At 42.8% G+C, this 26,700-nt stretch overlaps 1 protein-coding gene across 1 annotated transcript in view; it reads right to left on the reverse strand.

The window, feature by feature from the left end:
* VWA8 (von Willebrand factor A domain containing 8) overlaps positions 1-26,700 on the reverse strand; it is a 616,504-nt gene that overhangs the window by 140,897 nt on the left and 448,907 nt on the right. Inside the window, exons 37-38 of the mRNA XM_069758217.1 lie at positions 20,671-20,752; positions 14,744-14,948 (exon numbers count right to left, since the gene is read on the reverse strand). Coding sequence (XP_069614318.1) covers positions 14,744-14,948; positions 20,671-20,752 — 287 coding nt within the window. The remainder of the gene's footprint in view (positions 1-14,743; positions 14,949-20,670; positions 20,753-26,700) is intronic.

The following is a 26,700-nucleotide window of genomic DNA, read 5'->3' on the forward strand; positions in this document are numbered from 1 at the left end:
CAACTACGACAAAAGATTTCAAGCTGTCATTGATGTTAGAGGGTGCAATACACAGCTTTAAGAAATGGGGTATGTGAAATTTTGATCAGGGTCATTTGGATTTCATGGGTTGTCATTATGATTGAAAAAGAGAAAACAGTAGTTTGACAATAAATGGCTTCACCCAACCACTAACCATGAGTGGAGAAAAAGTTTTTTGTTATCATTCACATTGTCTGGAAAAAGGCCAAGAAAGCAAAAATTCTGCCCGGGTATGTAAAGATTTGAACACAACTATGTGTCTCCATCCTGCCCCCCAGTCTTCCCATAGTGCAGATTTCAGATTAAAAAAAAAAAAAAAAAAGTTTTTCCTTACCTGGCTGGGTCCAGCAGCATCCTCCGCTTCAACCGTTTGAGGCGTGTTGATTTCTGCTGCCGGCCTCTGATTGACTGGTGGCTCCTGTTATAGTGCAGGAAGTAGTCTGCGGACGCACGTTCAGTTATTAGCAAGCGACCAGGGAACCCTGTGAGGAGGGGGCCCGGACCGGTCCCCCTCCTCAACAGGCCCAATTGGCCAGTAAGGGCAGTAAGCCTCTGATGGGGTCTGTGATCTACTAGTCCACCCAGATTTTTCTCTACAAGTGACTCCCCTAATTTTACTACCAGTAGAACATATGATGCCTACATATTAATAGTACACAGGTGCAAAACTTTATATTTACCCGCATTGCACTTTATCTGCCAAGTGGATGCCCAAATACCCACATCAGCCTGTAAGTTATTAACATCTTCCATACACTACACTACATAGCTTAATTTATTCAGCTAAAAAAGAAACAGTAATCTAATAATCCTGTTTTGCATATCATTAATATATAAATTAGTTAACAGCGGATCCATCACTGAATCTTGGAATATGTAACTTACAACTGGAGATTAATCAGAGTAGCAGTCATTCACCACAACTCTGGAGTGTAGACTTTAGAAACAGTTATTGATCCAATTACAAACCTTTCTTTCTAATCGTATAGACCTTACTTTACCCAGTAGGCGTCTACGTGAGACAGTCAAATACCTTTGCAAAGTCCAAAAACACTATATCCACAGCTATTTAACAACTTCTGTCCTCAGTAATACCTTGCTGGCTATCACTTATGCCATTTTCTACCACTTGCTCCTGTAATTAGCCCCTTACAAGCCCCTCAAACATTTTTCCACAATGAATGTCAGAGGGGTTGTCCCCTTTAAGTTAATCTTCATCTTTTTGAAAATGGGCACCACATATTATAATATAATATTATAAGCTCTGCTTATTCTTAATGTAGAAAGCCCCAGAATGTAAATATGGAGTTCTTTGCAGTAATGAAGACATGTGGAACATACTCCATCTTATAATGTGCTTACTACAAGGCACTATGTGGTTTTCTTGTGTGGGAGATTGAGGATCACTAATCTTTGATGCTGTTTGTAAACTCTGTAAAACATTCTTCAAAGTGTAACGACGGAAGTATGAAGAATATCAGCTAAGCAGAGCATGGAAAAGCAAAGAATAATGTTTGGTAGGCTGCCACTGCGGAAATAACAAAGATCAGGACAAACTAATCTTGTGTCAACATAAATCTATGTTGGAGCGACAAAATAAATTATATTATATTACAGGGTTAATATGCATCATGAAAACTAGCACTTAAAGACTCAAAGCACTGCTCCAGCGTTTTATTTTTTATTTTACCGCTGGAGTAGTGCCACTAAAATTCCCTGCCTCTAGCATCATACTTACCGTCCGCCGTCTTCTTCTTTTATCAGCGCTGCTCCGATTGTTTCTGCAGGTTCCTGCAGTGTTTGCTGGGTGAGCAGGAAGTCAAAACTCAATGTAAGTGTATGAGAACCAGAACGTGGCTAGAATAAGGCTCTCACACATTTACACTGAGCACTTTTCACATTTACCTCTGACTTTGGTCAGTCAGGAGCTGCGATCTTAAGATGACTAATCGAGACCAGAGCAGCGCCAGGAAGAGCTGAATATGGCGGCTGATGATTATGATACTAGGGTCAGGAAACTTAGATTAGTGGCACCACTCTTCCGCTGAAATACAAAAAAAAAAAAACGCTGGAGTGATGCTTTAATAAATATTGATGACCTTTCCGACAAACCTCAAGGTGGCCAAATGTAGGCCGTGTAAAACACAGCTGCGTACACAGTGTGTTACGCCGGCCACTCGCACGCCTTCTGAGTGCCACCCTACCCACCATGTTTTTCACTCTGCTCCACCCAGTTCCTGACTTGTTCCGAGTTGCTCTGTAATAGTTGTGAAGCGTGGCTGAACTCTGAAAGATTTGCATCCACTCTGTCCTGAGGAGATTTGCTTCCCCAGCCTACCAACTGCTAGCAGGTGATTAATTAGGTGACTACACCCTCCATTCCTCATCCGAACATTGGTTCCCAGCCTGCTAGTACCTGGTTCATGCGTACAGTCATGGCCAAAAGTATTCACACCCCTGCAATTCTGTCAGATAATACTCAGTTTCTTCCTGAAAATGATTGCAAACACAAATTATTTGGTATTATCTTCATTTAATTTGTCTTAAATGAAAAAACAGAAAAAGAATTGTCCTAAAGCCAAACTGGATATAATTCCACACCAAGCATAAAAAAGGGGGTGGACAAAAGTATTGGCACTGTTCAAAAAATCATGTGATGTTTCTCTAATTTGTGTAATTAACAGCACCTGTAACTTACCTGTGGCACCTAACAGGTGTTGGCAATAACTAAATCACACATGCAGCCAGTTGACATGGATTAAAGTTGACTCAACCTCTGTCCTGTGTCCTTGTGTGTACCACATTGAGCATGGAGAAAAGAAAGAAGACCAAAGAACTGTCTGAGGACTTGAGAAACCAAATTGTGAGGAAGCCTGAGCTACAAGTCCATCTCCAAAGACCTGAATGTTCCTGTGTCTACCGTGCGCAGTGTCATCAAGAAGTTTAAAGCCCATGGCACTGTGGCTAACCTCCCTAGATGTGGACGGAAAAAAAAAATTGACAAGAGATTTCAACGCAAGATTGTGCGGATGTTGGATAAAGAACCTCGACTAACATCCAAAAAAGTTCAAGCTGCCCTGCAGTCCGAGGGTACAACAGTGTCAACCCGTACTATCCGTCGGCGTCTGAATGAAAAGGGACTGTATGGTAGGAGACCCAGGAAGACCCCACTTCTTACCCCGAGACATAAAAAAGCCAGGCTGGAGTTTGCCAAAACTTACTGAAAAAAGCCTAAAACGTTTTGGAAGAATGTTCTCTGGTCAGATGAGACAAAAGTAGAGCTTTTTGGGTAAAGGCATCAACATAGAGTTACAGGAGAAAAAAAGAGGCATTCAAAGAAAAGAACACGGTCCCTACAGTCAAACATCCCTGATGTTTTGGGGTTGCTTTGCTGCCTCTGGCACTGGACTGCTTGACCGTGTGCATGGCATTATGAAGTCTGAAGACTACCAACAAATTTTGCAGCATAATGTAGGGTCCAGTGTGAGAAAGCTGGGTCTCCCTCAGAGGTCATGGGTCTTCCAGCAGGACAATGACCCAAAACACACTTCAAAAAGCACTAGAAAATGGTTGGAGAGAAAGCACTGGAGACTTCTAAGGTGGCCAGCAATGAGTCCAGACCTGAATCCCATAGAACACCTGTGGAGAGATCTAAAAATGGCAGTTTGGAGAAGGCACCCTTCAAATATCAGGGACCTGGAGCAGTTTGCCAAAGAAGAATGGTCTAAAATTCCAGCAGAGCATTGTAAGAAACTCATTGATGGTTACCGGAAGTGGTTGGTCGCAGTTATTTTGGCTAAAGGTTGTGCAACCAAGTATTAGGCTGAGGGTGCCAATACTTTTGTCTGGCCCATTTTTGGAGTTTTGTGTGAAATGATCAATGTTTTGCCTTTTGCTTCATTCTCTTTTGTGTTTTTTTCATTTAAGACAAATTAAATGAAGATAATACCAAATAATTTGTGTTTGCAATCATTTTCAGGAAGAAAATGAGTATTATCTGACAGAGTTGCAGGGGTGTCAATACTTTCGACCATGACTGTATCTCTATATTCTCTCTCCAGTTATCGATCCGGCCTGTTTACCCGCTCTATTTGACATCTACATTCCTGACTCCGGTTTTATATAGTGAACCTTTCCTTGACCGTCAAACCTCGCTTTGGTCTTGCCCTCCTGAACCTTGCACCCGGACCCTCAAGTCAGCTGCTGCAGACACAGGGAATGCCCTGTAGTGATACCTGTTGACTACCAGCAGCCAGGCCTATCCTCACCTTCAGAGGATCTAGTGAATACCAGTCGTCTCTTAGTTATGCCCCCAATGTAAGCCCGGCCCATGGCGCAGAGGGCCCACACCCATCAGAATTACACAGAGCAGTGCTAGTTCTTGGGTTACTGCACCTCAAATCCCATTGATTCTAATAGGAGCTGAGTGGCAGAACCAGACAGCCCCACTAGACAGTTCGAGGAGCTGTGTACTCTGTACATCCAGCCACCACAGGAGCTGCAAAAAAATGAATACCGGGGTGCAGGCTGTGAGATATCTACAGATCGAATATTGATGTCTAAGGATAGGTCATCAAAAGCAAAGTCTTAGAAAACCATGCTGCTAAAGATGGAAGAAGACTCTTATCTTTTATCTCCAGCACGTAAAGGGGATGGAGGAACAACACTTGTTACATTCAAAAGGATGTCGCAAAATACAAAACGTATATATTGATGTTGGTTGGAGAAGAGGACTCCCATACATACAGAAAAGATGGTCAAACCTGCCATTTTTGTCAATATGGGTGAGCAATCTAATGCAGGGATGCACAAACTTTTCTGCTCCTAGGGCCACATTGCTGAATTGATTCAGTTTGACAATCAAACGTAAAATGGTATTCCCAATAAAGGCTAGGTTCACACATCTATTGCTCTCCATCGAGAACTGTCGGGTTCTCTGTCAGAATTCCCAAAGAACTGCATTCTGACGGAAACCTCGACAGAGCCATTGACCAAGCCAATGGGGTCACTGTGGACACTGTGACCTTTGTCATGGTAGTATTCGTCTTTTTTTAGACTGCTACAAAAACGATCAAAACATGAACACTTGGCTGAGCTAATTTTTAGACTTAAGTCTAGAAAGTAAATGTTTTCTACGGAACTAAGAGTGTGTCTTCTGACAGCAGGGCTTGTGTAACGGCATGTGCAGCTCAATACTGCCGCCATGTGGTAAGAATAAGAAAATGGCAAAAAATTATCTCATGATATAAATAACAAAATATTCATGCAAAACACTACAGATTTGACATATGTACCCTCATATATCATAAAAGTGCTTAATAGGAGAAAAACATCAACATTGGACCTACTCAGACGGATATAGTTTCCATACCAGTTTTTTTTCTCTGTTGACCTACGTGGACCCTGCTATTTATATCCAGTACATGATGGAGAAGAATTCATAAGTTGAACTCTATGTACCCAGAGCACGTCCTAAGCATGCTGGTGTAAACAGTAAGCTCAATTTAACTACAGCCTTCCAGATCTGTCAAAAATGCCTAAAATAAAGAATTATTAAAATATTATTCTATGCCTGATGAAGAGGCCTGAGTAGTCTCGAAAGCTTGCCATCTTTTCAGTTAGCCATTAAAAGGTATCAACCACTGAGGACTCTCAAATCATAATATATATTTTTTTTTAAATAAAGGACTTTTTCAATCGTCCATGTTTTTTGTAGTATAAGAAACTATGGAGACATTTTTTTTATAGTTTTCTAATTTGTTCATTAAAAAAGCATTGGCTGAAAAACATATCAAACTGTAATGTGTTTTTTTCAACAGCAAAATATTATTGCGGTTAGAGAAAATTTCTGCCGCAACAATTTAGACAACAAAATTCTGCAGATAAAACAATCCTTGTCTGCATATTGGACCATAATAAGGCCGTTTTGTGAACAGTATGCCACAGAAGGGTAACAAGGCTAGAAGATTGGGCAGATTTTGCTACATATTTGATGACTTCTGTTCAGAAAACAGCAGCAAAATACACAAACACTTTAGTCACATTCCCTGGAGTTTCGGCGGCTTGGCCATTTCACCGGCCTCATACAATAATGTGTCTCCCCGTGTCACATGGAATGAGACGTCATCGCAGCAAGCCTGATTGGAAAGAGAGCGGCGGTACAGTCAGTACAGAGGGGTGAAGGGTTTTCAAAAATAGTACCCTATATCAATCCCAAAACTCCACTTATACTACTGATACAGTCATAAAGGGACTCAGCGGCTGTTAAGATCATACAGTTTGTCCAGATTTCACTCATTTTATTTTATATAAATAAAAGTTTAATTACACAAGCAAGTGAGGGGTCTTCGGTGCGCCCATGATGTGGTCAAGGACTCCGTGTATCTTTCTGCCCCTCACTTAGCTTCCTCTGCTTCTCTCCTGACATTAATTAATAGTGCTCGCTGAATTAAATCTCTAGCCTCGCACACACTGACACTGTATCCGGGCGAACGCTCATCCCTCTCGCCTGCCTGAATGGCTTCCCGCCACTGGGTAATCCTGTGTGCAGCGAGTGGCCTCTGTAGACAGGAAAGAGGGATGACAAAGTCGGTGTACACACCAACACTGTGTGAGCTCTTCAGTGTCAGTGTGTGTAGAGCTGAGGCAGCCGGCATAGGTGCGGAGGATGGTAATTGAGGGTGAAGAACGGATGCAGTGAGACTTTGGCCACACCAAGGGTGCACAGAGAATATAATAAAATGTTACATAAAATTAAATTACTTAAATCTGTACAAGAGGGATGATTTCTATAGGAGCTAAGTCCCCTATATGAGTATATAAGTGGTTTCATTTGAGTTTTGGGGTGTAAACTTCATTGAAAGATATTAAAATTTTTTTTTTAAGGACTTGGAATGTGGATCAGAGAGTAATATGCCGAAAAATCGGCAATACCTGGGTATGTTGTGAATTTAGACGTCTCCATTAATCTCGATAAGTTAAAAATCTACAACAAATCTGTGCCCAAATCATATCAGAAAAATCCAAACCGTAGGGCAATTTCTGCATGATAAATAATAACCTGCAGTGTGGGGATGAGATTCGCTGACATCTCATTCATTTTGCTGCTGCTCCGAACTCTGCCATGTGTGCACATACCCTTATAGGACAATACTGCAGAGCAGCACCACTAAGTAGGTGCTGTACAGTATACACTGTGCATCTCAGGACAAAGGTGCTCATCTACAACACTGAGTAGGTTAATCATTCAGATGCACAGTGCCCTTTTGCTCTGCTATTTATTGGTCTGTGACCCTGCTTGGGCCCCTATTCATGACACTGGCACCAGACACGTTTACAAAACCTTGGAGACTCTCTTCGAATATAAAGAGACTTGGCCTACAGTAATTAACCACTCATTGGCCAGACTTTCCGGACCAAGCAAAGACTTTCTGCTTTGTTATTACAGTATGTTACAGCTGACTTCTGCAGTTCTGTCTTTTTGCAGGGAGGGGTTAAAGATCTTTGTAACTCCCCATTTTGTTAGGAGGTTCCCCTAAAATTAACAATCGCTGGGTATTTAGTGATCATTAATCATCTGAAATCGGTTGGGGAACAAAGAGTCTGATTAGTCATTTGTTCTATTCTTGAAGTCACTTTTTTATCATATGGTATTCGCCAAGGTTTTTGGCTCCAAATGCATCAAAATGGTACACGCGGTTCACATATATTGCGCAAAGTCTTACACTGTCTTTTTTTTTTTTTTTTTTTACCTTTGACCAAAATATAAAAAATGGCTTAGTGGGCACAGCCCTATTAACTGGGATCAACTATAGCATAATGTATTGAAAAACAACAATATAAAGACGTCCATCAGAACAGGGATCAGCCATACATAGTGAACATTTATATTGAACAATTAAGCAAGACAAAACATTAACAACAAATAAAATAGCCCAAAGGCTATGGAAAAATGATAGTCCACCCTATCTAATCAAGAGAGGATATCAAGAATTAATATAACAAACATGAAAAAATATGAGACCATGCCCTGACATTCAAATAGTGCTGGTATAGTCTAAGGGTACCATCACACAGTGCAATTTTGATCGCTACGACGGCACGATTCGTGACGTTCGAGCGATATAGTTACGAGATCGCAGTGTCTGACACGCTCCTGCGATCAGGGACCCCGCTGAGAATCGTACGTCGTAGCAGATCGTTTGAAACTTTCTTTCGTCGTCTAGTGTCCCGCTGTGGCGGCATGATTGCATGGTGTAACATATACGATACGATACGATACGATACACTTTATTGATCCCGTGGGAAATTATGGTATCACAGCAGCACAACTTAAATCATAAAAATCATAAAGGAATTCCATAGTTGACATGACAGTTTGTTGACAGAAGAACATTATACATTATACATTAGAATAGGACATACACAACGAGTGAACTGAAATGTAGAGAAATAAGTAGACATTCACCTTGGTGGTTTAACCCTAATGTTATTGTTGTACATTCCCATGGCAGTTGGCACAAACGATTTCCTATATTTTTCCTTCTTACACCTCAGAAGTATTAGCCGGTTGCTGAAGGTGCTCTTCTGTCTCATGAATAGCTCATATAATGGATGTGCATTATTGTTCATAATTGCCATACACTTTCTCAGAGTTCTTTTCTCCACTACCTCCCCAAAAGAGTCCAGATTGCAGCCCACAGCAGAACTTGCCTTCTTAATAATCTTATTCAGCTTATTAGCATCAGAGGCCCGCACACTACTACCCCAGCACGTGATTGCAAAAAAGATGGCACTTGCCACCACAGATTGGTAGAACATTTCTAACATTTTGCTACACACATTAAAAGACCTCAGTTTCCTTAGGAAATACAGTCTGCTCATCCCCTTCTTGTAGACAAACTCTGAGTGGCATCTCCAGTCCAGTTTGCTATCCAAATGGACCCCCAAATATTTGTAACTCTCCACCTGCTCTACCTCCTGACCAGCAATAGTGATCGGTAAGCATTCCAACTTTATCCTATATATATCGTATACGATGTGCGCATAGTAACCAACGGCTTCTACATCGCACATACGTCATGAAATTATCGCTCCAGCGTCGTAGATTGCAAAGTGTGACAGCAGTCTACGACGCTGGAGCGATATTGTTACGACGCTGGAGCGTCACGGATTGTACCGTCGTAGCGATGAAAATTGCACTGTGTGATGGTACCCTAAGTAATGACAAGATAGGTTAAAGGATCCCACGCGTATCACCACCAGAAATATGGCTTCCCCAAGTGGCACTGCTTATCGTTACTGATTCAGATTCTCTACATCAGGTACCTTCACACATAACGATATTGTTAACGATATCGTTGCTATTTGTGACGTAGCAACGATATCGTTAATGAAATCGTTATGTGTGACAGCGACCAACGATCAGGCCCCTGCTGGGAGATCGTTGGTCGCTGAATAAAGTCCAGAACTTTATTTCGTCGCTGGACTCCCTGGAGACATCGCTGGATCGGCGTGTGTGACACCGATCCAGCGATGTCTTCACTGGTAACCAGGGTAAACATCGGGTAACTAAGCGCAGGGCCGCGCTTAGTAACCCGATGTTTACCCTGGTTACCATGCTAAAAGTTAAAAAAAAAAAAAACAGTACATACTTAGCTAACGCTGTCTGTCCTCCAGCGCTGTGCTCTGCACTCCTCCTGTACTGGCTGTGAGCCGGAAAGCAGAGCGGTGACGTCACCGCTCTGCTTTCCGGCTCCCAGACAGTACAAGAGGAGAGCAGAGAAGCAGAGCGCAGCGCTGGAGGACAGACAGCGGTAGGTAAGTATGTACTGTTTGTTTTTTTTTTACTTTTAGCATGGTAACCAGGGTAAACATCGGGTTACTAAGCGCGGCCCTGCGCTTAGTTACCCGATGTTTACCCTGGTTACCGGCATCGTTGGTCGCTGGAGAGCGGTCTGTGTGACAGCTCTCCAGCGACCAAACAGCGACGCTGCAGCGATCCGGATCGTTGTCGGTATCGCTGCAGCGTCGCTAAATGTGAAGGGGCCTTTAGTTTTGTGCTGAATAAAGGCCCCGTCACACATAGCGAGATCGCTAGCGAGATCGCTGCTGAGTCACAAGTTTTGTGACGCAACAGCGATCTCAGTAGCGATCTCGCTATGTGTGACACGTACCAGCGATCAGGCCCCTGCTGTGGGATCGCTGGTCGTGTCGGAATGGCCTGGGCCATTTTTTGATCGTTGAGGTCCCGCTGACATCGCTGAATCGGCGTGTGTGACGCCGATTCAGCGATGTCTTCGCTGGTAACCAGGGTAAACATCGGGTAACTAAGCGCAGGGCCGCGCTTAGTAACCCGATGTTTACCCTGGTTACCATCCTAAAAGTAAAAAAACAAACGCTACATACTTACCTATCGCTCTGTCCTCGGCGCTCTGCTTCTCTGGTCTGGCTGTGAGCGCCGGTCAGCCGGAAAGCAGAGCAGTGACGTCACCTCTCTGCTTTCCGGCTGCCTGCCGCTCACAGCCAGACCAGAGAAGCAGAGCACCGAGGACAGAGCGATAGGTAAGTATGTAGCGTTTGTTTTTTTTTTACTTTAACGATGGTAACCAGGGTAAACATCGGGTTACTAAGCGCGGCCCTGCGCTTAGTTACCCGATGTTTACCCTGGTTACCGGGGACCTCGGGATCGTTGGTCGCTGGAGAGCTGTCTGTGTGACAGCTCTCCAGCGACCAAACAGCGACGCTGCAGCGATCCGGATCGTTGTCGGTATCGCTGCAGCGTCGCTATGTGTGACGGGGCCTTAACGGTTTATTATCTATTGTAATGCCAAGTTGTTTCTATTATTAAAGAAATTAGAAAAAAAAGGTTGCAAGCTTTTAAAAATTCCTGGTGTACAGAAAGTCATTTGGGTGGGAGGATGGATTACATTTGTGAACATATTTTTGACATCTGAAACCCTAAACTACACCAACAGGGACAAACTACACGAAGAAAACAACAGACAAACACAAATTATACGGTAGGTTGTGAAAAACTTTGCAAATAGAAAGATGAATTTGATGCAAATTAAAAAAAAAGGCGCAAAACACCAAAAACTCAACAAAAAACAAGCACAAATGCGAGAATGAATCAGGCCCCAGGTATTTAAATTTCGTGCTGCACCAACAAAAGTGAAAGCATCAGATGTGCTGCTCTGGTCACTTTTCTATTTGCTGGGGAAACTTCAATGAGATTTAAGAACATAAAGATCCCCATAGCAAAATGAGATGAGCCCCCACTACCTAATGTCAGGAAGCTCATCAGCTGCAGAGTAACAAAGGCTGGATAATAGCGCCATTTACCACAACACATGTATAGAAATGCTATATTGCTAGATTATAAATTGAATGAGTTATTCTAGATTTATATATTCACTTATCATCAAGCGGCATTAGTAATAATGAATGAGCCAGTCACCACTTACCTAAGCATTTTATCACAAGATTTCTCAGCCTTCTTATAACAGAGTACCAACAACTTTATAGCCCTAGCGATGAATTGCACTTTTAAATTTATTCTACATTATAATACCAAGTAATCACTTTTCCTGGGCAGGGTGCAGAAATATGAAAAAATGGAGTTTTCCGCTTCTATGCCAATGACTGGCCACTAGATGGTGCTATTGTAACTGGTAATGTAATACAGAAGACTATAGGAAGACCGTAAACCTTTATTATGGCAGTATGGAGAGATAGCGCATGGCTGTTTCCTGATCAATGAGGCAAATAACGATAGCAAACATTATTGCATGTCAGTATGTGGCATCATGGACCTCGCTGTCAATGAATATGAAAACTTTTTTTTTTATTCTGAGCTTGTACATACGGTATATTGCATATTCCCCCGGATAAGGGTCATACTAATGAGTACACATCTTTCTGAAGAATGGCGACCTGATGCATGCCACCGTCAATGAATTATTATCCCAATAATGCGTATGTGAATTCTGACCAACGCTCCACTGACGGCGGTAGATGACGAGACCCCGTTCTAGACAGATGTGTGTCCTGTCCCATCGGTGGCATCTGCATCTACTATACATGTATTTAATCCTGTAGACAAGCCTTTAATATACATGATGAGGATATCCCCATATTTTAAGCACCCTTTCCCAGCTGGTCTTCATTTAAAGCATTTATGTAAAACCTGGTATAAAATAATATAATGTAGCATGATATAATAAATGTACGGATTTGTTATTTTCAGCATGAAGTTTCGGGCAAGTAATAAACTAGTCACAATGTGCGCCTGGCTGTGTCACAGTGACTTATGATCATGCACCATTTACTGTCGGAGCTGCCCCCGGCACTGCGCAGGAATACACTGGAAATTAGCAGCGGTATCTTCCGCTTCATTGCCCCTCTTCGTCCACACTTTTTATAGGGTGCTCAGTAAAAGGGAATAATGCAGGAGGAAACAAATAAAATGGAACAATTTGGAGCCTGCCCCTGTTGTGGTTCTACGTCTATTTTGCCTGTCATGTAGAAGCGGGCCTGGGTATGATGGAGGGACATCCTGATTATAGATGACAACTGAACTGACCTAACAAAACAAACCAAGTACGTTGTCATCTTAACTCCAACTCAACTGCGGCCTGCCATTCAGCAATGTTCTCTGCCCTCAGCTGCCCGATAATTCCTCCTTACCCCTCTGCTGATCCTCTCACTGACTCCCTATTACCCAGAGAATTCAGATCAAACTACTAAGGCTAGATTCACATTTGTGATCGAGTCCGCAGCGCATCGTCCGCAGCGTTTTTTATCCGCATTTGCATGCGTTTTTACATGCGTTTGTGCTTTTTATGCGCATGCGTTTGATATTTCCAGGAGGGCGTGTCTCAATGGGAGTGTCTAAATCAGTTTCTTGACATGCGCAGTCCGAAGTACGCAAGCGCATCGAACGCATGCGTACGCAAAGACATGCATGCGGATGCGTTCCCATAGACGGTAATTCTAACATGGTGCGTCAGCCGCGCCCTGCGAAAAAACGCATGCGTAAGCAAACACGGGCGAACACATGAAAACGCATGCACCTGCGTCTACAATGTTAAAGATAGGAAATCAAGACGCATTTGGATGTATGCGTCAAACGCTGCGGACACAACCGCAAATGTGAAACCAGCCTTACAATGACATCCAAGGCCGCCCATACCCTGCCTCTCCGACCACATCACGCACTGCCTCCTCCTCTGTTCAGCTCCTGTCTGCAGATCACTACAGTCTCCAAGATTTCTCTCGTGCTTCCTCCCTTGTCTGGAATTACTTTATGTAAATTCCATTTATCCAGTAAAGCCTATAACCCCAAATAACCGTGCGATCAGTATACTGCCATATGTGCAGGTTCTCCTCTCACCTACGCCCTCCTCTCCATGCGGACAGGTCATCTGCCACTATATATGGCGGTCGCTCATTTATTCATGTTTATTGTCTTATCTACTTAACCCCTAAAAGAATGCCCACCATCTCATGACAGCGAATGGTGCAGATCTAGAGTCTACAGCGATGGCTAGAAAATAGAAGCAGCGGTGCTGCTGCCTGTACTGTACTGCCTGCCATGGCAAGACCACACCAGCTCTGCCAGTGACACATCACCACAAATGGTTGATTTGTCCTGTATTTTCCAATGTTTTAACATTGGAAAGCAGAAAATAAAGATAAACTGTGAATAAGATGTCTAGAGAAAAGTGGCATTTGCTTATGGTCATATTATTAGATTCAATGCACTGTAAAACAGCTCCCTCTAGTGGAGGCTACATGCTAGTACTTAAATTTATATCTATGCAAATCAGAAAAATGGAGTGATGACCAGTATAAAGATATATTAATCAGTAAATCATATAAAACTTACTTAAGGTACCGTCACACTAGACGATATCGCTAGCGATCCGTGACGTTGCAGCGTCCTCGCTAGAGATATCGTCCAGTGTGACAGGCAGCAGCGATCAGGCCCCTGCTGTGCTGTCGCTGGTCGGGGAAGAAAGTCCAGAACTTTATTTGGTCGCTGGACTCCCCGCAGACATCGCTGAATCGGCGTGTGTGACACCGATTCAGCGATGTCTTCACTGGTAACCAGGGTAAACATCGGGTAACTAAGCGCAGGGCCGCGCTTAGTAACCCGATGTTTACCCTGGTTACCATCCTAAAAGTAAAAAAAAACCAAACACTACATACTTACCTACAGCCGTCTGTCCTCCAGCGCTGTGCTCTGCACTCCTCCTGTACTGGCTGTGAGCGCCGGGCAGCCGGAAAGCAGAGCGGTGACGTCACCGCTCTGCTTTCCGGCCGCTGTGCTCACAGCCAGACCAGAGAAGCAGAGCGCCGGGGACAGACAGCGGTAGGTAAGTATGTAGCGTTTGTTTTTTTTTACTTTAACGATGGTAACCAGGGTAAACATCGGGTTACTAAGCGCGGCCCTGCGCTTAGTTACCCGATGTTTACCCTGGTTACCGGGGATCTCGGGATCGTTGGTCGCTGGAGAGCTGTCTGTGTGACAGCTCTCCAGCGATCAAACAGCGACGCTGCAGCGATCCGGATAGTTGTCGGTATCGCTGCAGCGTCGCTATGTGTGACGGGGCCTTTAGAAAAAAAATATTACTCAAGGGTGAACATTTGGTTTCTAACCAGATGTGTTACCAAATATAGCAAGCTTAAGACAAAAAGACCAAAAAGATCAAGATGCTACCTGCACCGGTCGTCCGTCTTCTTGTCCAATCATATTTCTCCACTCAAGCAAGGAGCGCTGAATACTTTCCAGTCCAGTCTCCCACAGCCGAACGCTGCCACCCATATCCACAGTGACAACTCCTTTGCTTCCCAGCGTTGCCACCAAAATGTCACTGTCCGTAATTTTAGACAACCATGATGTATAGGGTGACGCCGATGACGCTCTGCAAGACACATCATTACAATAAGCAGGTGTAGTATATTGCATATAGAGGAGGACTATTATAGCGGAGACCTTGTCGTAGAGAACATCTCAGAAGTCTTCACTCATTTTATGTGAGGAGCCGGCCCCTTTATGGTCTCAGCAGTCAATGCGGTCAGATACTGGGACACTGTCGACAGGTGGAGTATGTGTACAAGACAATGGAGGACAATGCAAGTAGCACCGGACTCCAGAGAGGAACCTAGGGCCGGACTCACTATTGCATGTGCGCCTGTTCTTTGCTGAGTATTTACTATCTGCGCCTTTTTTTCTTTGGTCATATTTATCCTTCCATTTGCGACTTCTTTCGTGTCTATTTTAGGTGTATTGTTCCACTGTGTGCAGAGCGGATGGTTTCAGGACAAAGGCGGACATATCATTGGTACAACCTGTGTAGCCGCACAGGGGCCACATCCACCTCCAAAACATGTGGAATTGTGCAATACGATGAGTTATTGGACTGCAAAGGGCCCCCATATACTGTACTTGCACAGGGCCCCCTTATGTCTGTGCCCACCAGGGTTTCAGAATGTTTTCAAAATTTGTTGTAAATGTATTTCAATTTGATGCAATTTTTGTGCCTTTTTTGTTTTATTATTTAATAGATTATTTTTTAAGTTAAGCAAAATTTTTACTTGTAAGTGTTATTGTAAAGAACTTGGAGAAAAAAACAACAGGATTGAATAGCACAAAAAAAGAAAAGTGACTGAAGAAAACCTTTAGAATTGAGAGTTCTCAGTGGTTGATACCTTTTAATGGCTAACTGAAAAGATGGTAACAAATTGCAAGCTTTCGAGACTAAAAGGTATCAACCACTGAGGACTCTCAATTCTAAATATTTTTCTATCTACTGGCTAACACGGTACCAAGATATATTTCTTTCCTGTAAAGAAAACCTACAAGTGATGAATCCGGGCATTAGTCTCTTTCTAGTCCACAACTGGAGATCCTAAAGTCTTGAGTAAATTAGATGCCTTGAATGTTGGCAGATCATTGAAAGTTATAGTAATACTTACAAGACTCTTTACATTGAATGAATGAGCAAGCAATTACAATCTGTCAGTCTATGACATCTGTCATGCTTTCTGCCTTAGTCCCACCTCGGGTACTGTAATACTAGCAGCCTATTTTGTGAGAAATTTTTCTTTTTTTTTAATGAAGCTACTTAGGCTCCGGTAACACGGACCAACCGGCGGACCGATCTGCCTGTTGACTGGTAAGCTTTTACCGATCGGTGGTGCTATAATAGCCTGTTTATTTAGGTAGACCAAAGTAAGCAGTGAGCGATCAGTACTAGACCGCTCAGTGCACAAAGGCAGCCATAGTTCTCAGCAGTGCGTGGCCTGTTTACACAGGATACTGTACCGCCAAGAACAATGATTTTCTTTGGACTGTGCAATAGATCATTACCCCCAATGAATGAGCGATTTGCTCGTCCGTCAGGTGATCGGCAGCGTGTTTACACAGAATATATAATTGTGGAATGAGCGTTTTTAAGATTATCTTTCAGTCTAAATGCAGCTGTAGATTTCCAATGCAAACCACATTGAAAACTGTACCGAGTGACCAACGGCCAGCTAGTAAAATGCATACATGAGCTTTAAATAATAAGCTATACAACTTACTAATATAAGTCAAGCAGCACCAATTCTCTGGTAGCTGCTCCAGTCCCGATCCCCGCTGCTTTATTTCCCATATATCTTTGTGTGTAAATTGAACACGGCCAAGAGAAGGATTGACAACCACTGAGTATTCAGCCAACCCCCTTCACACACTACCCTGGTCATGTGCCAACACAGAAAATACGGTCCTACGCCAGGCACAGGACCAGACGTGAAGGTCAGGACCACAGCAACTTCTACAGTAAAAGGTGATCTGGCATAAATGATCTCCATTAGTAAAGTTGGAAAAGTTATGATCTATAGCTTATTTAAGGAATTTTTTGGCCTTTTAAATAGTTTTCTGAGATCTTAATTCAAAGAAAATTATTTTCTCATCTGTTTGTCCAACATTAAATATTGTAATACCAGATAAGTAAGAAGATTAGTGGGCGTTACGGGTGAATCGGCGCCTGCTGGCAAGGATGAATTCCCTTCTGCTCAAGAGTGCCACTTCTATATCAGATCACGGCTTGTCTTTTGTAACCTGCACCAGATAAATGATTCCTGGAAAGTGTCTGCCATGGGTTACACCACCGAAAACGTATTCCCTCCAGAGTGCCGACCCTGCTCCTGGGCACCAGACACTACTGACCCGCTGGTAAAAAGAGGACAGTCCAGTCTTTGTGACGTAAACTCCAATAAGGCGTCTACTTTATTTTTTTTTTGCACCATTAGGTAAAAGATTTATGTAATTTTATTGTAGATCATTGTAAAAACAAATCATTCATTTGCCGAGTAGTATAAAATGTAGCCACGATATACCTCTTTGGTTTGTACAGAATCGTACGTAGAGCATGTTTGATATGGACCCTGCAGGTGAATGATTGGCTACTTTCATTAGTGTAATGAGACTTGATGTATTTCTTATCTATGGAGATAGGAAGAAGCGCACACAATTCCTCTTTAGAGTGACATGTCTCCTGGCTGGAGATGAAGCTTGACAAGAAACCAATGGCTTCAGGGTGTGAACTAGAAGAAGCACATTTATAAGACACTGTCAAGTGTACTTGTCAGACTCCAGGGAAGATGATGCTCAGACAAAGATTTGGGTCATTCTAGGAAAAAGTAATTAGGTGCTGCAGTGCTAGAGAAGCATTCATCAGGCGGGTAATACTCCAGAGGTTACAGCAAAGATCATTACTGCGTGGGCGACAGCATGGACCAGAACCTGAGCGTCTGCGCCCAGCAAAGGCTGACCGGCCTGGCAGCATAAAAGCCTCAATAACAGATAGGTTTTCACATCTCCCATGTAACAGGCGAAGTGTGACTCTCAGAACTGTCTATAAGTAATAGTGGTCAAACAAGAAAGTAAACAAGAAACTAAAAGTTGCTCAACGAGCTGCAAGCTGTCAGGGCACAAAAGACCAGGGTCAGGAACTAACAATGGATTTGTCATAGAATTCTAAACTCTGAATAAAAAAAAAATTCCAAAAGATTGTTTACACGAGCATTTCTGACCATATTTAGGGCCGATCAACAGTAAAACAAGCGGTTTGACGCGGTGTCACACAGCGGCCAAAACAAACTATATGGGGAGAGAACAATCACAAACACAATTGTTCTGTCCCCGTAAATCACACATATCAAGCAGCACGTCCCTGTTTACCCGAGGAGACGCTGGCCACAGCCATGATTTGTTGGCCCACATAAAGCATACCCCTGAGCAGAAGAACAAGCATTTTGCTTTCTTGCTGGCTGATTGGCTGCATGTTTAAAGGGGTTGTCCCATCTTCTTTGGCAGGACTCCCTAGCCTCCAGTCTTCATGGTTACTGGAGAGCAGTCAGGTAATAATCTCTTATGTGTAAATTTCAACAACTACAAACTTATAGCATATCTGTAACCAGAATTCAGTGAAAACTGTATACATTATTATATTTATCTCACAAAATGCTCATTATAAAGAGTGAAATCATTATACCGCTATTCTAACACATTTTCCAAACAAGTACCCCTGCCCCATTAGGTCTATGAAATCTATTAAATGTTGTATACAGCTTGTATTGTCAAATCTGGTGACAGATCCGCTGAAAGCTTACCTATAGTTTCCTCAGAAATTGAAATAAAGCAAGGCTTTCTAGTGTTTAAATGGACTGTCCACTACCAGGACAACCCATTCTTGAACTAAATGTTTGGTCCAGACAAAATAAAAAACCTATACCCACCTTCCGTGCTGATGCCGTTCCAGCGGTGTCAGCAATTGCAGTCCCGGAGCTCTCTTGTGGTGTTGTCACACGTGGTACCCGGTGCCCAATCAGCGCTGGCGTCACTGTCCCTGTATGGATTGAACAGGAAGAAGCAGTCAGGGCTACAGCCCTCTTCATGTTCAATCCATATAAAAACGGGTACAGTGATGCTAGCGCTGCACCAGAACTCCAGAACCGTGAGTGCTGACACTGCTGGAACGGCGCCAGCACAAGAGGTGGGTATAGGTTTTTTTTAATTTATTGGGGCCAAAACATTTAGTTCAAGAAGGGGTTGTCCTGGTAGTGGACAACCCATTTAATGCTCTCTGTGATTCTAAAGGGTTTTATAGCACACCCAGAAATTCCAGGACCGTCTGTAAGAATAGGGCACTTTTTTGACTGGTCTGTAAAAAAAACATTAAGGCGCCCATGAATTTTTTGAAGCTGAAGAACATTATACAGATACGGTAATTTTGACTTTAGTTATTTTACAGTTCACAATGATTGCAGCTGATGTCTTTATATCAGAATTATGGGCTGTAGACGTAGATCACTTATAATCATAATGATTTATGATAGTTTTACAACGTGTCCGTAAAAAGTATTGTCTGTCCATTATGTTTTGAAAAGCTGTCTAGAAAATGAAAAAGTCAAGTTCAACCTTGCTCACACCTTATCGGTCTTTCCTTAAATAGCCCCGATCATGTAGCACTGTAACATGCATGCGAGTAGAAAAGATCCAGCTTCAGTAAATAAAATTATAGTCTTATTTGGAGCTATTAAAAACAAGGCATTTGTGGTGACAAAAATTATGAATGTGGCCATAGTGTGCAAGGTGCCGAGAGGATAGAAAACTGGGTGCGTTTCGAACGTAACATTCACCGCCACTTCAGTTTGGAGACAAGGTCTATATGCTCTGAAGGTCTGTTGCCATTATACCTTCTCAGTCTTTGGTTATGCCCATAATACATTGCATATCTGTAAGAACCAAGTACAATCAAATGCGTGCCCCAAACAGAAAGCCCATCTGTCTGTTCTGCCTTTATGACCACTGGAAGCAAGAACGACAGTCAGCTATATGCTTATGACAGATAGATCCGCCACTATGTCCTGTCACCCATCGGATCTCTACTGTTGGAGACTGATTTGCCAGAATAACAAGCAGCGGACAGCGTATTGTCCAATTCGTCATCATATTTCTTAAAGTGATTTACACTTTGCTGTTTAGCACACTAGCGATCAGATGCCACTGTTTGCACTAAACATAACAGGAGTCAACCCTACAATACAGTCATCTTTCAAATATTAAATATTCTTTGCTATGCCCAATGTTCACACTAGGTTTGTGTCTACTTGTCTTTGGTTACTCCGTCATAGACTATATGACATTCATTACCTCTAAGCCATGTTTAAACAAGTACCAGGAGCCAAATAGTCATGAAAGAGAAATGTGCTATTATTACCTAAAACCTTTATAAATATTAGATTAGATTTTGGCATTACTGAATGGCAAGCTAATATGTATGAGGCCTTCTGACTCTCCCCCTGACCGACGTTGGGGAAACAAACATCAGGAATGCTGAATTCCAACCTTCAATCATTTCATCTCAAAGTAAATGACTGGATGCCAGTGGCACGCAGGGTCTTACGGGATGGGGTGGACATACGTAAGGGGGTAGAGTCCCTCCCCCAAAGACCAGGAAATGCAGGAAACATTGATGCAGAGCTAACCTGTGTGTATAACACATGTAAAAAAGGATTCATTTTGGTTGATTTCTACATGTTACTATTATAAATCAAATGATACACTAGAGGACACATAGATTACAAATGTCTTACTTTGGAACTGGAATATACTTTAGCTTCTTCGAATTAAGATCTGTAACTTCTAAGTATGAAGATGCATTTGGAGGAAGAATATCTACAAGGGAAAAAAAATTGACTAAGAACTAGAAAAATTATATATTACAGATAATATGTCAAAGGGAACATGTCAAGTTGGACATTCTGATCTGTAGACAGCACAGCTTGAAGGAGAACTTGAGCAGAAAGATATATAGGTTTGTTGGAAAAGATTCATTATAACTTGCATTTTATTCATTGAAATCTATGCTATTTGCAGATGAGTCCAACAGGTTGTCCTACTAGTGACTTACAGTTACCTCTTGCATGCACAGTAATACATGGAAGGCTGTCAGTCAATAGGACGTCCCCACTGGACTGATATGCAGATAAACTGTAGAGATTTCAATTAGTGAAGAGCGAACAAGCTTGGATAAGGTGTTATCAGAGCATGATAAAATAGAATCTAGCTTGATTGCATCTTTAGGGTGTCCAGAGCCCGGAAGCACCTTGTCAAGGCGTTGAAAATGCAAAAGTGAAGAGACTCCAGCTCCATGAACGGTCATTCTTTATTCGCTTAAGAAATTCCAAGGACATACACAGTCAGCGATACAAATTCACATGTTACGCATCACTATCATGTGACTTTGTATCACTGACTGTGTATGTCCTCCGATTTTCTTATGTGAATAAAGAATGACCGTTCGTGGAGCTGGAGTCTCTTCACTTTTGTGTTATCGGAGCATGCTCAGGTGCTAAGTGTCTTCGGCGTGCTCGAAAAATATGTTAAGAGTCCATGCACCTGCTCTAACAGGCAATCCCCACAAGTGAAATAAAAATGAGTCCAGCTCACCATAATAGACATCCTTAGGACTACGGAGCACAGGAAATGCTGTGTCAAGGCGTGGAGCAATCACAAAACAGAAGCAAATCCAGCTCAATGAACTTGTGAACAAACTTCTTTATTTATTCACTGAAAGTGCTCTGTAGAGGATAACACAGTATCAGCGATGTAAGTTACATGGTATGCGACATCGGCACATTTCAGGTGACTATGCACCCTCATCATGATTAACCTGATGCGGTTTTATCCTCCACTGAGCACTAGAGCTGAACGAATATGTTCGGCGTTCCCTCTTATTCAGCAAGCAATAGTGCTTACCAAATAAGCTGCAGAGGGAACCCGGATACATGGAGCGCGCCGGCTTATCATCTGATAGACACCGCAGCTGCATGTGTTGCGGCTGTGTCACAGTCAGAGCACATGCATGGAGAGCCCAACAAACAGGCTATAAATGCATGTCCTGTGACACAGCCACGCGACACATGCAGCTGCAGTGCCCATCAGATGATCGGCTGGTGCGATCCAGGAAGCCGAGTTCCCTCTGCAGCTTATTCCGTAAGCGCTATAGCTTGCCGAATAAGAGGGAACTGAAATATATTTGCTCAACTCTACTGAGCACTTTCAGTGAATAAAGATAGAAGATTGTTCACAAGTTCGTTGAGCTGGATTTTCTTCCGTTTTGTAATCCCCGGAAGTGTTGCAGCTGTCCAACAGCTGCGAGTTATGCAGCCACAGGGACTCAAACACATTATTCAAGCACGCCAAATACACTCGGTTAGCACACGAGCATGGTCGGATAACATCCTATCCGAGCACGTTCTATCATCACTAATTTAAATGAATAAAATACAAGTTTTATGGAAATTGTTTAACATAAAAAAGGTAATTAATGTGATTAGGTTCTCCTCTTTTAACAATCTACTTTTAAATCACATACAATTTTCAACATGAAATGTTCTCTTTAAATTATATTTCATCATAAATCATAATGCAAACTAAGTGTTCAGAAAGACATTTTAACAAGTATAAAAATCATTATAAACCTAAAAAGGATCCGTAGCCAAAATGGAATATGTCCCCCTGTTGCTAATATTATGTATACCAAAAAGTTGCTCAGAAAGAGCGGCGTAATCTTACATCTCTGTAATCAGGATAATAATGGGTGACCGCATTGAAGCCCATATAAAAAATTATATATATATCCCAGAAGATCACAAAACAGCAAAAGGGGATTCATACAGTAAATAAATTAAATTTTATTAAGCATATAATTTACACACAATTAGGACAAAACTGTACATGGGTTGAATGCAGCTAAAAAAACACACACATTGGCACTATAGAAGATTGCACCAGTAGGTGCCAGAGTGTAGAGAAAATAGATAAATGTGTCTCAAAAAACGCGACCGCACACAAGATTTTAAGAGAAGCAGACAACAAAAATAGTGTTCAGTTTATAAAATGGATAATCATATTCTATTAAAGGCGAAAATTGCCATTAGACTATATTTATCATGTCCGATTATCTTGCAAACTGCCAGTTACATCGGAGGGCTGCGTGGTTCACTGAGTGCTCTATTGAAATACATGGCCACATTGAAACAAGGTAAAGATCTAAGTAGCTAGCAGCCTCCTGACGAAGCCGTAGGCGGTGAAACGCGCGTCAAGGCATAGCACTTCTCACAGACACGACGGCACACAGAGAGCAGCATGCCGCAAGGTAAAAGTACTTTATCTCCATCTTGATTACTACTTACTAGCTATTGAACCCGTTCTACGCCCATATTGGTATATGGTCTCCATCCTGGTATGTGCTGCTCCATCCTGCGTCCCCATCCTGTCGTGAGCTGCTCCATCCTGTGCCCCCATCCTGTCATGAGCTGCTCCATCCTGCGCCCCCATCCTGTCATGTGCTGCTCCATCCTGCCATGTGCTGCACCCATCCTGCGCCCCCATTCTGTCATGTGCTGCTCCCATCCTGCGCCCCCATTCTGACATGTGCTGCACCCATCCTGCGCCTCCATTCTGACATGTGCTGCACCCATCCTGCGCCTCCATTCTGTCATTTGCTGCTCCCCCATCCTGTCATGTGCTGCTCCCATCCTGCGCCCCCGTTTTGTCATGTGCTGCTCCCATCCTGCGCCCCCATTCTGTCATGTGCTGCTCCCATCCTGCGCCACCGTTCTGTAATTTGCTGCTCCCATCCATATGCCCCATACGCTGCTCCATTATGGTTGATGGCCCCCATAAGATGCTCTATAGTATATGCCCCGTATGCTGCTCCATTATGGTTGACGGCCCCCATAAGATGCTCCATAGTATATGCCTCATATGCTGCTCCATTATGGTTGATGGCCCCCATAAGATGCTCCATAGTATATGCCCCGTACACTGCTCCATAAAGGCTTACGGCCCCCATAAGATGCTCCATAGTATATGCCCCGTACACTGCTCCATAAATGTTGATGGCCCCCATAACTTGCTCCATAGTATATGCCCCGTATGCTGCTTCGATATATAAAAAAAAAATAACATACTCACCTATCGTCGTTGGGCGCCGAGTGCTGGGGGGCCTGAGCAGGCGGGGACACCGGCACGCTGTGGGCTTCTGGTGCCGGAGTCGCCACTAACTCAGGCCCCCGACACTTGCTATAGTCACCTGTCTCATTCCAGCGCTGCGTGCCGCTCCGTGTTCCGGGTCCTCTGGCTGTGACTGTTCAGTCAGAGGGCGGCGCGCATTAAGCGCGTCATCGCGCCCTCTGAACTGTGAACGTCACAGGCAGAGGACCCGAAAGATGGAGCAGCGTGCAGCGCTGGAACGGGACAGGTGAATATAGCTTATACTCACCCTCCTGCCACGTCCCTGCTTCTCCATTGGAGATTGCGGTGTGCGTTCAGTGCTTACGCATACCGCGATCTCCTGGGCTGCGTCACTCTGTGGGGTCCAGACTGCGTCGGCGCTTGCGCAGTCTATAAAGGCTTCGGACAGAGTGACGCTCCCAGCCTTATATTATAGATCCTGACACCGTAGACAGGCTTAAATGCTAACCTCATGTAAAACTGCTTTCTTTCACTGGATATCAGTACCTATTGTCTGAGTTTATGAACGGCTGCTAGCTACTTAGATTTTTACCTTGTCTCAACGTGGCCATGTATTTCAATAGAGCACTCAGTGAACCACGCAGCCCTCCGGTGTAACTGGCAGTTTGCAAGATAATCGGGCATGATAAAAATAGAGTCTAATGGCAATTTTCGCCTTTAATAGAATATGATTTTCCATTTTATAAACTGAACACTATTTTTGTTGTCTGCTTCTCTTAAAATCTTGTGTGCGGTCGTGTTTTTTGAGACACATTTATCTATTTTCTCTACACTCTGGCACCTACTGGTGCAATCTTCTATGGTGCCAATGTGTGTGTTTTTTTAGCTGCATTCAACCCATGTACACTTTTGTCCTAATTGTGTGTAAATGATATGCTTAATAAAATTTAATTTATTTACTGTATGAATCCCTTTTGCTGTTTAGTGATCTTCTGGAATATATATATAAATTTTTATATGGTCTTCAATGCGGTCGCCCATTATTATCCTGATTACAGAGATGTAAGATTACGCCGCTCTTTCTGAGCAACTTTTAAGTATAAAAATCAGTTCAAGTGGAGACAATAATTCTGATTATGAAGTCATATAATGTACAATGGGATGTTTGTATTGCACAAGCTGAGAAGCCTATTAAGAGCAACGTATATCATTTCTGACATTCCTTTGGTCTTCTTGACGTATGATGATTCATATATAGACTGTTGCAACATGATGGATGACCCTTCACATTATGAAAAAAGTAATCAAAAGGAAGCAAATAACATTATATGCAATGTTGTATAAATTATATATCCAAACCACCGAGAGCTCATAATCGACTGTTGTTTTGAAGCAACTATACAGTTAAAGTTGAAAATTCTCCAGTTCTTTAGTTTATATACATAAAAGGAGCAGGATGTTCTAGGTCTAAATAACAAATTCTAAAAGATTAAGCAAAGATTAACTTTGCTGTGATATTTTAAAAATATTCCTAGCAAATGACACATCTGAACTATCATGTGGAATACATCTCAGTAGGTATAATAAAGTAATTACCGAAATTGAACTTGAGACTGCTTGTCTTTGAAATACAAGATATACTCATAAATGTGTCAGTCAGCAAGCCCTTAGGTGCAGTCAGTTTACAAATCAAGCAGTTTTTAACACTTTAGTTATGCACAATAAAAACCGACCATTCCATATTCATATATACATTGTTAAAGGATTTGGAAATCCTGTATAATCACTGCCCATCATGGTGTAGGGCAGGAGAAGGTTGACACACAGTTTTTTGGCAAAATATTCAGTACAATGGGTATTTTAATAATTGAAATCCCTACTTTTTGTAGACATGGCAGTCAAAAAGGAAGGAGGCGAGGTCTGAGATACCTGTAAATTCTTGATTCAGCACCACACTCAAACTAACAGACAAATATATGTGATGTAGAGCTTTAGGCCCTTCCTCTTAACATGTTATGCTCATCATAGTCTATGTTTCATAGCCTTCACTGGAGGACACAGAAATCATGGGTGTAGGCTGCTGCTACTAGGAGGCTGAGACTAAGTAAATTAAAAAGTCGGCTCATTTTAGGCTTAAGGTACCGTTACACTAAACGACTTACCAACGCGACCAGCGATACGACCTGGCCGTGGTTGCTGGAGAGCTGTCACACAGACAGCTCTCCAGCGACCAACGATGCCGAAGTCCCCGGGTAACCAGGGTAAACATCGGGTTACTAAGCGCAGGGCTGCGCTTAGTAACCCGATATTTACCCTGGTTACCATTGTAAATGTAAAAAAAAAAAAAAACACTACATACTCACACTCCGGTGTGTCACGTCCCCGGCGTCAGCTTCCCGCACTGACTGTGTCAGCGCCGGCCGTAAAGCACAGCACAGCGGTGACGTCACAGTCAGTGCGGGAAGCTGACGCCGGGGGACGTGACAGACACCGGAATGTAAGTATGTAGTGTTTTTTTTTTTTACATTTACAATGGTAACCAGAGTAAATATCGAGTTACTAAGCGCGGCCCTGCACTTAGTAACCCGATGTTTACCCTGGTTACAAGTTAACATATCGCTGGATCGGCGTCGCACACGCCG

This window comes from Ranitomeya imitator, chromosome 3, assembly GCF_032444005.1.
Source record: "Ranitomeya imitator isolate aRanImi1 chromosome 3, aRanImi1.pri, whole genome shotgun sequence".
Lineage (NCBI taxonomy): Eukaryota > Metazoa > Chordata > Amphibia > Anura > Dendrobatidae > Ranitomeya > Ranitomeya imitator.